The 12,650-nt window shown below is 47.0% G+C and overlaps 1 protein-coding gene across 22 annotated transcripts in view; it reads right to left on the reverse strand.

Annotated features, from left to right (window-relative positions):
• Positions 1–7,697: 7,697 nt before the first annotated feature.
• CAMTA2 (calmodulin binding transcription activator 2) overlaps positions 7,698–12,650 on the reverse strand; it is a 113,322-nt gene continuing 108,369 nt past the window's right edge. For 2 of the 22 annotated variants that reach the window (XM_040415318.1, XM_040415316.1), the window contains exons 21-23: positions 11,569–11,744; positions 11,256–11,330; positions 7,698–9,207 (exon numbers count right to left, since the gene is read on the reverse strand). In XM_040415318.1, the coding sequence (XP_040271252.1) occupies positions 9,144–9,207; positions 11,256–11,330; positions 11,569–11,744 (315 nt within the window). In that variant the 3' untranslated portion in view covers positions 7,698–9,143. Of the gene's footprint in view, positions 10,735–10,850; positions 11,331–11,568; positions 11,745–12,650 lie in introns of all 22 variants that reach the window. The other 20 variants (XR_005775737.1, XR_005775731.1, XR_005775730.1 and 17 more) reach the window with 20 other exon arrangements.

Raw genomic sequence — 12,650 nt, forward strand, 5'->3', positions numbered from 1 at the left:
AAGATTGCTTGGGAGCGGCAGGGCGGGTCGACTGTCCTCGGGCGCCAGGTAGGCTGGGGTTTGAAAGAGGGCTGCTTGCGGGAGTCCTGTGACCCTCCTGCAGAGGAAGCAGGCGACGACTTGTTCGCAGAGAAGTGGCGAAAGGACTGGTACCGAGAACCGGAAGTCCTCGCCCGAAAGGGGCGCTCAGCCCTAGCCTGGGGAAGGTGAGTGCTCTAGCCCCCAGTAGCGGCAGAGATGAACTCATCCCGTTGAGCCCCAAAAAGTCTGGACCCCTCAAAGGGGAGGTATGCAAGGGAACGCTTGGAGGAAGCATCAGCATCCCATACCTTCAACCAGACCTCCCTGCGTTGAATGACCGAGAGGGCCGAAATGCGGGCAAAAAGAGACCGATGTCCATGGAAGCCTCACAGAGGAATTTGGAGGCCTGAGACATCTGGAGAACCAAATCCAGCGTGTCCGCCGACGCACCTTGGTCCGCCAGGTCCTGGGGATGGCGCTGCAGCCACATTGAGAGAGCTCTGGCCACCCATGCCGAGGCAAAGGCAGGTTGTAGGGACGTGCCCGCCAGTGAGAATATGGATTTTGTCAGAGAATCTAGGCGCCTGTCCACAGCGTCCTGCAGAGAGGAGCCGTCCAGGACAGGGAGGGCCGTGTTTTTGGCCAACCTGGCTACCGGGGGGTCCACCCTAGGGGGAGAAGACCACTTCTCCACGCTGTCCGCCGGGAAAGGATAGAGAGTATCCATGCGTTTTGTGGCGGAAAACTTCTGATTAGGACGGTTCCATGCCCTGGCTATGACAGCGGAAAATTCCTCATGGACCGGAAAGACAGCAGCCTCCGGTTTTTTGGGAGGAAAAAGGGCGAACTCCCTCCTAGTGGAAGGAGGAGAATCCCCTTGGAGATTAAAGGTGTCATGGACAGCCGCTACTAGATCAGCCACCATGGTGGAGAGCTTTGGCGGAAGGTCCCGCTCCGTGACCTCATCCGAGCCGGACAATTCCCCTTCAGACCTGCGCTCCCTAAGGGGGGGGAGAGGAGTCTGAGCAAGCTTCTAGCCGAGGGGGAAAAGCGGAGTCATCCGAGGAGGGATGCTGTCGCTCACGCTGCCTCTTAGTAATCAGGCGTCCTCTGCAGGAACCACTGTGAGGGGACGGAGTGGTTGGCGCCGCAGGATTGGAAACGGACATACGTTCTATGAAAGACATGGCTGCCTTGGCGAACAGGGCCAAATCAGCGGCCGCGCTGGACATGGCAGATGCCCAAGCGGGGGCCGCAGGCTCCGCAGTGACCGGGAGGGGGGGGGGGGCTGGACTGGGCAAGAGAAGGGGGAGAAAGGTGATTCTGTCCAGAGGCAGGGCAGGAGGCACAGGCACCAGTGACCGAAAGTGGGAGCAGACACTCCAACAGGACCCCATTGGGGTCTGAGAAGAGGTCTTACCGGACTTAGTCTTAGGCATGATGGTCTCTTCACAAAAGTGACTGGAATCAGTACAGAGAGAAAAAATCCTACCGCTCAGGCAAGAGCATCAATCCAGAGAGGAGCGGGGGAGCAGCCGTTCAGTGTGAGAGCTTCTCAGCAGCAGCAGGAAGGAGCCGGAGTTCCGATTAGGCTCCGCCCCCCGATCGAGTCATAGGAGCGCGAAAAGAGCTCTCTGTGTAAAGGGAAGTAAAATGGCCCCCAGCGCCGCTCAGCGTGGAAAAAACTAAAGTAAGGCTTCCCCAGCAAGGGGGATGGCAAGCCCAGAGACCGGAGGGGGAAGTGCTCCGCTTGTGAGATAAAGCGGCGCCGCTCAGAGACATGATATGCCGCCAGAGAAGGAGCAGAGACGTCCAGAGACGCCTGCCCAGTTAAGTGCCTCCATGACCCTTGCGCCCCAGACAGAACAATGCCACCTAGATCCCCATTCACCCAGGAGGCCCATAGGTCTCAGAGCAGAGAGGTAGGGAGGGAGGGGGAGAACACACAGAGGTGCAGCTTCATACTTATCTGCTCCTGCAGATCTTCTCCCTCGACTCCAGGACCAGCAGGAATGCACCTCTTCAGACATCTGACTCCTTGCTCAGGAGTGCAGTGCTCTGGAGGAGGGTGGCAGCAGGTGACCCAGGAGCTGGTGCAATGCCGGAGCTGACAGGTCGTGCCCGGATCCACTTGCCTTCTTGGGGGGATAATGGAGGCAGCCTGGCAACGTCCAACAAACGGCGGCGGGCACTCCATGGGGGACCAGGAAGGCGCAATGCCGACCTGCGTCCCCAGCTGGAAGAAAAATAACAAAAGGGAGACGAATGAAAGTGTCAACCTCCTTCACCAGACACTAAGCAAAGACTGAGTTCCTCCTGGTGGAGTCGGGGGGTATAGCCCGAGGAGGAGGAGCTCTTTTGTATTTGCATAGTGTCCCTCCTACTAATACCTCTAAGCTATACCCATGGTCTGTGTCCCCCAATGGAAAAAAGTATGAGAAACTGAGGTCCTCCTGTGGGAGCATGGGGGTATAGCCAGTGGAGGAGGAGCTGTTTTTTACTATTTGCATAGTGTCTCCTCCTAATAATAACCTAAGCTATACCCATGGTCTGTGTCCCCCAATGGAATGGGCGAGAAATACAGGTAGTATGGTACAAACAGGATTACACAGAGTACAAGTCCGTTACCGGGTAGATAAAAGTTCCTTTGGGTATGATGGTGGAATAGTCCTCGGCTGCGGTCACGTTGGGGCAGTGATGTCAGCAGTTTCCAGGTCTCTCCAAACACATTACACGATGTGACCCCCTTTCAGAGAAAGACACGCCCGCTTACTGGCACAAGCCTTTAACCTGTAGCCGGCCCCTCCCGGCCTCTGGGAGGGGTCCACCCCCCTCTGCTGGACTGGCAGCAAATGACCCACAAAACCCTTTAGGGTTCAGAACTCTAGACCAGAAGGTCACAGGGAGATGGTTCTGGGACCAACGGATCCGCCTGGGTTCTGGCTACCAGTAAAGTCCAAGCATGGTACCGTTATTTAGTGTCTGTGGGGAGACATGTATATCTCCCTTCCCTGGCATCCCACCGCCAGACTATGACCACGGGCCCGTTTATCAAATATGTATCCGGTTTGTGCCTGTGATGGCCGGGTGATTCATAATTCCTTATAAATCGCTGGTTCCATGCTGTCTGCTATATTTGATTGAACTGGGGAATGGACAAGACCTCATGCTGAGAGATTCTTCCTGTCACATCATCTTAGTTCCTGGCTGACTGGATAAAAGTGTGAAAAGTTGTAAACACTGATGGACTGCTAGAGGTTCTCTGCCATATGCTGGCTTTGAAGCAGGGTCCCCCTGTGGAGCTCACTACCTCTGCTATATGACAGCTGATGGCTGGTGTGAGGACATGGCGGGACATAAAATATGAATCCATATTCTTCACATATGGGCATATGGGAAAGACATGCTTGGGTGGACCTGCGCACCTAGATCAATATCATTAGGGTGACAAAAAGTTTTCTGATTGTCCTAACATAATATTCAATAACCTTTCTATATAGTTTTGTCATGTAAAAACTCATTTGCATAAACATAGGCATATAGGAAAGACATGAAAATTCGCGATCTACACTACTCATGAACAGTGCCATCTATTGGTTTCATAGTCTTATGACAAGACTAAGTCTTGTCATAAGACTATAAAAACAATAGATGGCGCTGTTCATCTTGTGGGGTGCTTGTAAGTGGGGCACACTGCTCAACAGAGTCCACACAGTGTAGCACTCAGCCTATAATAGCCTATGCTAACACTGAGGTGTATATCAGATTGCTGCTATCATTCACACATCTTCTAGCACTTTATCTGCGGTAATATAAGCTGGCTAGGGTGTATCTGAGGACTATTGCCCTGCTTGTAATGACTCATTAACAGTAACATCTACTGGTTTCATAGTCTTATGACAAGACTATGAATCCAATAGATGGCGCTGTTCATGAGTAGTGTAGATCGCAAATATTCTAATCGCAAATTTTTATCGCTAATTAAAAGTGGGTATGAGAAAAAAGATCAGTCCAAAAGGGGGAATAACAGCGTCAGATTTGCATTTTCATTCAAGTACAGTCCTATGGCCGAATGCATACGATCGGTCATATTCAAAAATTGGGACGTCTTGAGAAGGGATGCAACTCTAAATGAATTGACACAGCAGAAACCCCTGATCTCCTTTAGAAGGAGCCATACCGTCAAAGATAAACTTGTTAGGAGTAGGTTTCAAACAGACAGGAGTAAGAACTGGCTTAAAAGCAACCTTCCTAAAGGTAACTTTAGATGTGGGAGTTGCTCACTGTGCACCAACAATTCTCAGAAGAAATGCATTGAATTTGCTGGCATGTCACATAAGGTTAACACCTTCATTAATTGCCGCAGTACTTATGTAGTATATTTACTACTGTGCACATGTGGACGCTTCTATGTCGGTAAGACGATCAGATGCCTTTATGAACGAGTCAGGGAACATTTTAATTCCATTAAGACAGGGAAGGGTTGTCCGAGACTCATAGAACATGTGAGAAGAGCTCATGATGGTGATATCAGTTGTATCTCCTTTTCAGGTTTAGAAACCGTACCTATGCCCTTGCAAGGAGGAGACAGACACCGTCTACTCCTACAGAGAGAGGCTAGGTGGGTACTTCGCACAAATGCCCTAGGGGAATTAGGTATGAACGACAGGAATGACCTTAGCCCCTTTCTGTAATATGTCATGTATTAACATATTGTTGTACCATCTGTATTGTTCACGATCCCTGACAGTTGCACATGTCATTGTTTTTATATTTACATCCACATTTTCGTTAGTCATTTCCTTTATGCAGACGCAGCCTGGTTTGTTAATTACCATGACAACGGCCTGCGCCAGCATTTAAAAGGAGCGATGCGCAAGCACGCATTGACGCACAGCCAGAAGAAGCGCATGTAGCGCGAAACGGCCGCCGCTGTTCAATGCGTGCTCAGGATCCTTCCGCCCCCTGCCTCATGTTATTTTGATCAATAAAAGCTGTCTACTTGCACACGGGTGAGTGCCGCTGCCTATTTTCACTTCTATATTGGTTCCATAATATTCAATAACCTTTCTATATAGTTTTGTCATGTAAAAACTCATTTGCATAAACATGGGCATATAGGAAAGACATGAAAATTCGCGATCTACACTACTCATGAACAGTGCCATCTATTGGTTTCATAGTCTTATGACAAGACTAAGTCTTGTCATAAGACTATAAAAACAATAGATGGCGCTGTTCATCTTGTGGGGTGCTTGTAAGTGGGGCACACTGCTCAACAGAGTCCACACAGTGTAGCACTCAGCCTATAATAGCCTATGCTAACACTGAGGTGTATATCAGATTGCTGCTATCATTCACACATCTTCTAGCACTTTATCTGCGGTAATATAAGCTGGCTAGGGTGTATCTGAGGACTATTGCCCTGCTTGTAATGACTCATGAACAGTAACATCTACTGGTTTCATAGTCTTATGACAAGACTATGAATCCAATAGATGGCGCTGTTCATGAGTAGTGTAGATAGCAAATATTCTAATCGCAAATTTTTATCGCTAATTTTCCATGCAAAAGGCTACACTAATATGAATAAAAAGGGGGGGGGCCTGCGCTCCTATTGTTTAGATGTGTAAATCTACCTGTGAAGGAAGATTCCGCTGCTCGGTGTCTATCAAGGAGCTGTTGTCCTCCTAAAAAATGAATATATATCACTGGTGTATCACCCGTGGGTGATATGAGACATTGGCGCTGGAAAACAAGCTAAACAGCTAATCCCATTAGAGTTTGTTAGATGGATAGGTATCTATCCTTGGGAGAAAAGGATGATGCATAAAAGTGGGCTGTACTGGGATATTTATGACTACTATCTTTTGTCAAAAATAAGCAGTGATTGCAAGCGTTAATAATAATAATAATAATAACAACAATGGTGGGGTCCGTACCTTATACTTCTCCCACTTTTTTCCCCCTTGTTCCTTCTGGTGATTATATAGCGCTCTTCTCGGTTCTTTTCTTTTTTCTTTGTAGGTATACCTTTAAATGAGAGCGTCCTCCTTGCTCACCTTCTAGCAACAATGCTGCCCCGGCCGGAAGCACGCGCGGTGCGAGGGAGCTTGTGATTTGGTTGCCCGGGAAACCACTGTCGGTGACGTCACCGTTGAAAGTACCGGAGCCTCCGTGGGACAAAAAACCACCTACGCGTTTCGGAGCTTTATTGTTTTCAACGCATTCCACCATGTAATGAATAAAGATTTGCAACTGGAATATTTCATTCATTGAGATCTAGGATGTGGTATTTTAGTGTTCCCTTTACTTTTTTGAGCAGTGTACTAGTTTTAGGGTGTGCATATTTATGCAGCCACATTATTTCTGTTATTTTTCCACCCTAAAGTATTTCAGTTTATTTTTCAATTGAATTGTACAGTTTATTGGTGACACTAAAGGTGGAAAACGTTCTGAAAAGATTCTTCGTCTTTTTTTCTTTTATAAAAACCTGGCATATACATATTCTTCCGGAGATTCCCTGTACTTATTTCTACGCTGAATGTAAAGAAAACCACAGACACTTTTATTCCGGCCAATCCATCATTTTTAATGTAAATGGGTACAAAGTCATGCAAAAAATAAATAAATAAAAAGGATATCCCCCCCACCCCCTCAAAAAAAACAAATAAACAAAAAAACGAAACAAGTAAAAATACTCAGGACAAAAGCCGGAAAATTCTGACGGAAATCCATTTATCAATTCTCGCATTTTCAAAATGTTTGCATGTGAGGCAGGCAATAAATTTTAGATTTGCAGAAAATTTTTATATTACAATATTTACATTTCATGCAGACCCCACCCCCCCCTCCTCCTCCGGTGGCTGCTCATAAAAATAGGGAATTTTTTTTTGTTAATTTATTTTTTATATATAATTTTTCCCGTCCCCCTACGATCGTCAGGGGCGCCTTAAAGATTTCAAAATATTTATTTTTCATGTCACCATTGTTTTTTTGCCCCCCCTATAGATACGACTGTATGATTCGGGTAAGGAAAGTGATCGGACAAACACAATTGAAAAATTATTTTTAAAAAAGTAATAAAAAGGGGTCTAACAATATGAGGTAAACTGAGACGAAATGTAGAACTCTTCATATATTAATATTCCCACATCCATAAAATAGTGAATTCTAAATATATTTTTGTTTTTAATAAAGACATTCAGGTTTGATAAAATCTCTCGAGGATGGATTCTGCGCAGCCGTGCGCGCTGCGCCCTCGCTGTAGGACACATGGATTTCTGTGCATTCCTAGGTTGCCCCGCTGCAGAGGAATTACGGAATCAGAGCTTTTTTTTTTTATTTGACTTTTATTGCCCTGGAATACGGCAGAGAAAAAAAGACGTCTGAAAAATAATTTAAAGGGAATAATTAAAAGTTCAAGAAAAAAAAATCCCATCAACTGGAGAACGGACAGAACAGCTCCCTGGTGACCTCCTAGTCCTGCTTTCAGCGGCAGGCCTGTCATCCAAGATGGCTGCACCACATATGGCAGTTCAGGATACTTCCTGCTGAACTCCTGGTCACATGAGCAGTGCCGGCCAATCCAAGAGCATGTAGGTAGTCTGAGAAATGGTACGGCCCTCCTAGACGACAGGAGAGGTCATCATCTAGGGGTTCTGTGCCTTCTCCAGGTCTTGAACCAGAGGGCCGCTTTGAGGAAAAAAAAAAAAACTATCTAAAAAGGTAATTTTAGAAAGTTAGGAATCGTTAAAAAACCAGGCAAAAAAAACAAACACTGGAATAATACGTTACATGTTCTAATTCTCCATGTTATTTCAGCCTTGGTGAAAAGACAAAAAATATTTAGTGTTATCACTGAAAAAACAAGGATAATAAAACTACAAAAAAAAATTATTCAGCTCAACTTTCCCGATTCCCTTCAGTGTTTTATAGCCAAAGCGGGGAATAAAAAAAAATATTAAGCAAAAAAAATCTTAAAATAAAGTGCAGAAGGGAAAATGAAATAATTTGACAGAAAAAGGAAAATAAATTACAAAAACACAAAATGCCAAAACAAGTAAACGGCAAATAGGAGAAAAAAAATATATCCAAGGGCACAGACGTCGCCCGCAGCCAGACACTTAATTACATGCGAGACCCCGACATCATTCTCACATTTACTTTGTGCGTATACCGGACCCTCCATATAAAGTTTCGCCTTTCGTTTTATACTCCCCGCTTCAGCAGTGCGAAAAGGTTTACGTAAAAAGTGTTAAATGGCAAAATCTGACCGCAGGCAGGCTCTGAAACGTGTCACTCGCCGCTGGTTCCGACAGCCGTGGGTAGCGAGAGGACGAACAAACCCCCCCCCCCCCCCCAATAATAGTGCAATAGACGCTCCCATGACGGCGACCTCTGCCGGCGACGCCCAGGCGCTTACCGGCTAACGTGGAGATCCCGTATCTGTGCGCCCTCCCCTCCCGCCGGACCCCGGAGGACTTGATGCCTCCGCCGCTCTCATCTTTCAGGACAATGTAAAACAACGACTAAAAAAAGCTTTATAAAAAAAACAGACAAAAACAACGGAAAACGGATGAAAAATGTCCTGCAAGAACCGTAAAAAAAGAGACACACAAAGACGTAATAACTGTATAATAATAAACCAAAGTGCATGAAATGACACCAGCGAAATAAATAATTCAGCTGCCTGAGTGTGATGCTCACGTGACCCTCGCCACAAATGTACAGATATATATATGTATATACACACACAACCCTATATATATATATGTATATATTTATATACGGATATATACACGCGCACATTACAGCCACATGCAATGGTACCCGGCCTCCCCCGCACATGTATACACCACACGTGTACATAGGGGGTCCCACCAGGGCCATACACTGGGAAGGACGTGCATAAATATATATAGACAGATTTGTACAGGATAGCCTATGTACATGCGCCTGTGCGCACTGCAGATACACACAGGCGGGGGCGCTGCGCCTCGCGGAGCAGCTCATTAAGAGTTACGAGTGATACCACACAGGAATATTTACACACACACATGGGCGGTGCACACTGAGGCTCTGCGTTCCAGGAAGTGCGCCGATCCATCAGGAGCAAGGGGTTAATTGGTCAGCCCCCTCTTCTGTAAACAGTCCAGATCCTGCGTCTGCTTTATCTCCTTCATCCTGTGCAGCGGAAAGAGAACCGAGTGAGGGACCCCTCAGGAGGGGGTGCACAGGTCAGGACTAGGGGTCAGCCAAGTTCAGGTTATGGAGATTCTTCACGCTTCGTTTGGTGGTAAAAGCAGAATTGCGTTATGGATTCCGTTACCACGGACCGTAACGCAATTCTATGAGGGAATGCATAACGGAACGCCTTTAGAGGCATAGAACTGCGTTATGGTCCGTGGTAACGGAATCCATAACGCAATTCTGCTTTTACCACCAAACGAAGCGTGAACGAATTTCATAATATGAAACTCGCTCACCTCTAGTCATGATCTATATTAGTGGGGTGATCACAGAGCTCATAATACCTTGTAGCCTTACTCCTGACCACTAGATGGCGACCCTACCTCATAATGTTCCTGACCACTAGATGGCGACCCTACCTCATAATGTTCCTGACCACTAGATGGCGACCCTACCTCATAATGTTCCTGACCACTAGATGGCGACCCTACCTCATAATGTTCCTGACCACTAGATGGCGACCCTACCTCATAACGTTCCTGACCGCTAGATGGCGACCCTACCTCATAATGTTCCTTACTGCTAGATGGCGACCCTACCTCATATGATGTTCCTTACTGCTAGATGGCGACCCTACCTCAATGTTCCTGACTGCTAGATGGCGACCCTATCTCATAACGTTCCTGACCGCTAGATGGCGACCCTACCTCAATGTTCCTGACCGCTAGATGGCGACCCTATCTCATAATGTTCCTGACCGCTAGATGGCGACCCTACCTCAATGTTCCTGACCGCTAGATGGCGACCCTATCTCATAATGTTCCTGACCGCTAGATGGCGACCCTACCTCAATGTTCCTGACCGCTAGATGGCGACCCTACCTCAATGTTCCTGACCGCTAGATGGCGACCCTATCTCATAATGTTCCTGACCGCTAGATGGCGACCCTACCTCAATGTTCCTGACCGCTAGATGGCGACCCTATCTCATAATGTTCCTGACCGCTAGATGGCGACCCTACCTCATAACGTTCCTGACCGCTAGATGGCGACCCTACCTCATAACGTTCCTGACCGCTAGATGGCGACCCTACCTCATAATGTTCCTTACTGCTAGATGGCGACCCTACCTCATAATGTTCCTTACTGCTAGATGGCGACCCTACCTCATAATGTTCCTGACTGCTAGATGGCGACCCTACCTCAGAATGTTCCTGCCTGCTAGATGGCGACCCTACCTCATAATGTTCCTTACTGCTAGATGGCGACCCTACCTCAAAATGTTCCTGACTGCTAGATGGCGACCCTACCTCAAAATGTTCCTGACTGCTAGATGGCGACCCTACCTCAAAATGTTCCTGACTGCTAGATGGCGACCCTACCTCAAAATGTTCCTGACTGCTAGATGGCGACCCTACCTCAATTTTCCTGACTGCTAGATGGCAACCCTACCTCATAATGTTCCTGACCACTAGATGGCGACCCTACCTCAATGTTCCTGACCGCTAGATGGCGACCCTACCTCATAATTAGGGATGAACGAATCGACTCCAGATGAAACATGTGAATCGATTTCGGATGTTTCATCCAAAGTCGATTCGCTCATCCATATTCATAATCAATAGATGGTGACCCTACCTCATAATGTTCCTGACCACTAGATGGCGACCCTACCTCAAAATGTTCCTGACCACTAGATGGCAACCCTACCTCATAATGTTCCTGACCACTAGATGGCAACCCTACCTCAATGTTCCTGACCGCTAGATGGCGACCCTACCTCATAATGTTCCTGACCACTAGATGGTGAGCAAACCTCATAATGTTCAGGACCACTGGATGGTGACCCTACCACACAATGTTCTTGACCACTAGACGGTAAGCTGCCCTCAGTGTTCCTAACCACAAGATGGTGACCCTACCTCATAATGCTCCCCACCAATATATTGCCGACCTTTCTTCAGAACGTTCCTGATCACTAGATACCATTCCTAACCACTAGATGCGGACTGTGCCTCGTAGCGTTTCTGACCCACTCTATACCTGTGACGACAACGACGGAGAAAGCGCATGATCTTGCGAGCAGCCTGGTCCTGCTTCTTTGTGAGAAATGACCCCCTAAAAAAGATATGAGAAGTGTCAGTAGTGCTGGCACACGCATGTTCTTAGCACATACAACTACATATCAGTATATGGCCATGTTTTGGGACTGGCACAGACCATAAGAATACATGGGTCAGGGTTCATATGGGAAATATCAGTGAAGAGTGAGGCACATGCATTTCAGGTGACACAGTGGATAGACAAGGAACCTGTGCTGGACATAATATGGTATTTAGATGTGTCCATCACTCACTTCATGCGATGTTGTATTGCAGGGCCCCGCCGGGCCCCTTCTCTGTAGCTGCGATAACATTGCTGAATCAGCACAGCAGCCCGGCGGCTCTGCTGGAAACGCTTCTGCTCATAATAGCTGCGGAACTTGGACTGGATCAGGATGGCCGCCTGCGTCATCTTCTTGTATAGCGCGTACTAGAAAAATATAGCTGGATTTATCGCGGTGCAAGAACCAGATGAAGAGAATCCCGTGCCACCGTCCGAGCAAATTATCCTCACATCAATAAGACATTACAGCAATAACCACTAGATGGCAACATTACTTTACAACGTCCCTGACCACTAGATGGCGACACAACCCCATCATGTTCCTGATCACTAGATGGTAACCAAACCCCATAATGTTCCTGACCACTAGATGCCAACCTTACCCCATAACACTCCTGACCAGTAGATCAACCCAACCACATAATGTTCCTGACTACTACATGGCGACCCATCCTCATAACGTTTCTGACCACTAGATGGCGACACTACCTTATAACATCCATAGATGGCACTCCTGACCATTAGAAGGTGACCCTATGATTAAGAAATGAATGGATTTACCTTTAGAGCAATCCATGTCAGCTTGTAAAAGAAGAAGGATTCGATTAGAGGTGGGGAATAGCAAGTGACCCCTTAGGGTAACATGGATCATGTGACATGTATGTGGCATGTAGGTTCTACCCATAAGAGCTGATGTACATCAAATATCACGTCAATGGCAGACTTCTTCATCTCCATCAAATGTCAGCATAATACAATGTCCCGCTAACAGTGATTTTCATCAAGTGTCAAGGTCATGCCAACAACCCAATCAATGGTGGAGTCTGCTTTACCGTCCCTATCAAATCTCAAGTTCACTCTAGCATCACAATCAATGTTGGAGCCTTTTTATTTTTTTCACCACCCCTGTCAAATGTCAAGTTTACTCTGCCATCTACGCCTCATGCACACGACATATCCGTTTTGCAGTCTGCCAATCGCGGATCCACAAAACACGTATCCCAACTGCGTGCACGCCAGCAATTTTTTTTTCACTCCGGTGGAAATGTCCTA

Source organism: Bufo bufo, chromosome 1 (assembly GCF_905171765.1).
Source record: "Bufo bufo chromosome 1, aBufBuf1.1, whole genome shotgun sequence".
Taxonomy (NCBI): domain Eukaryota; kingdom Metazoa; phylum Chordata; class Amphibia; order Anura; family Bufonidae; genus Bufo; species Bufo bufo.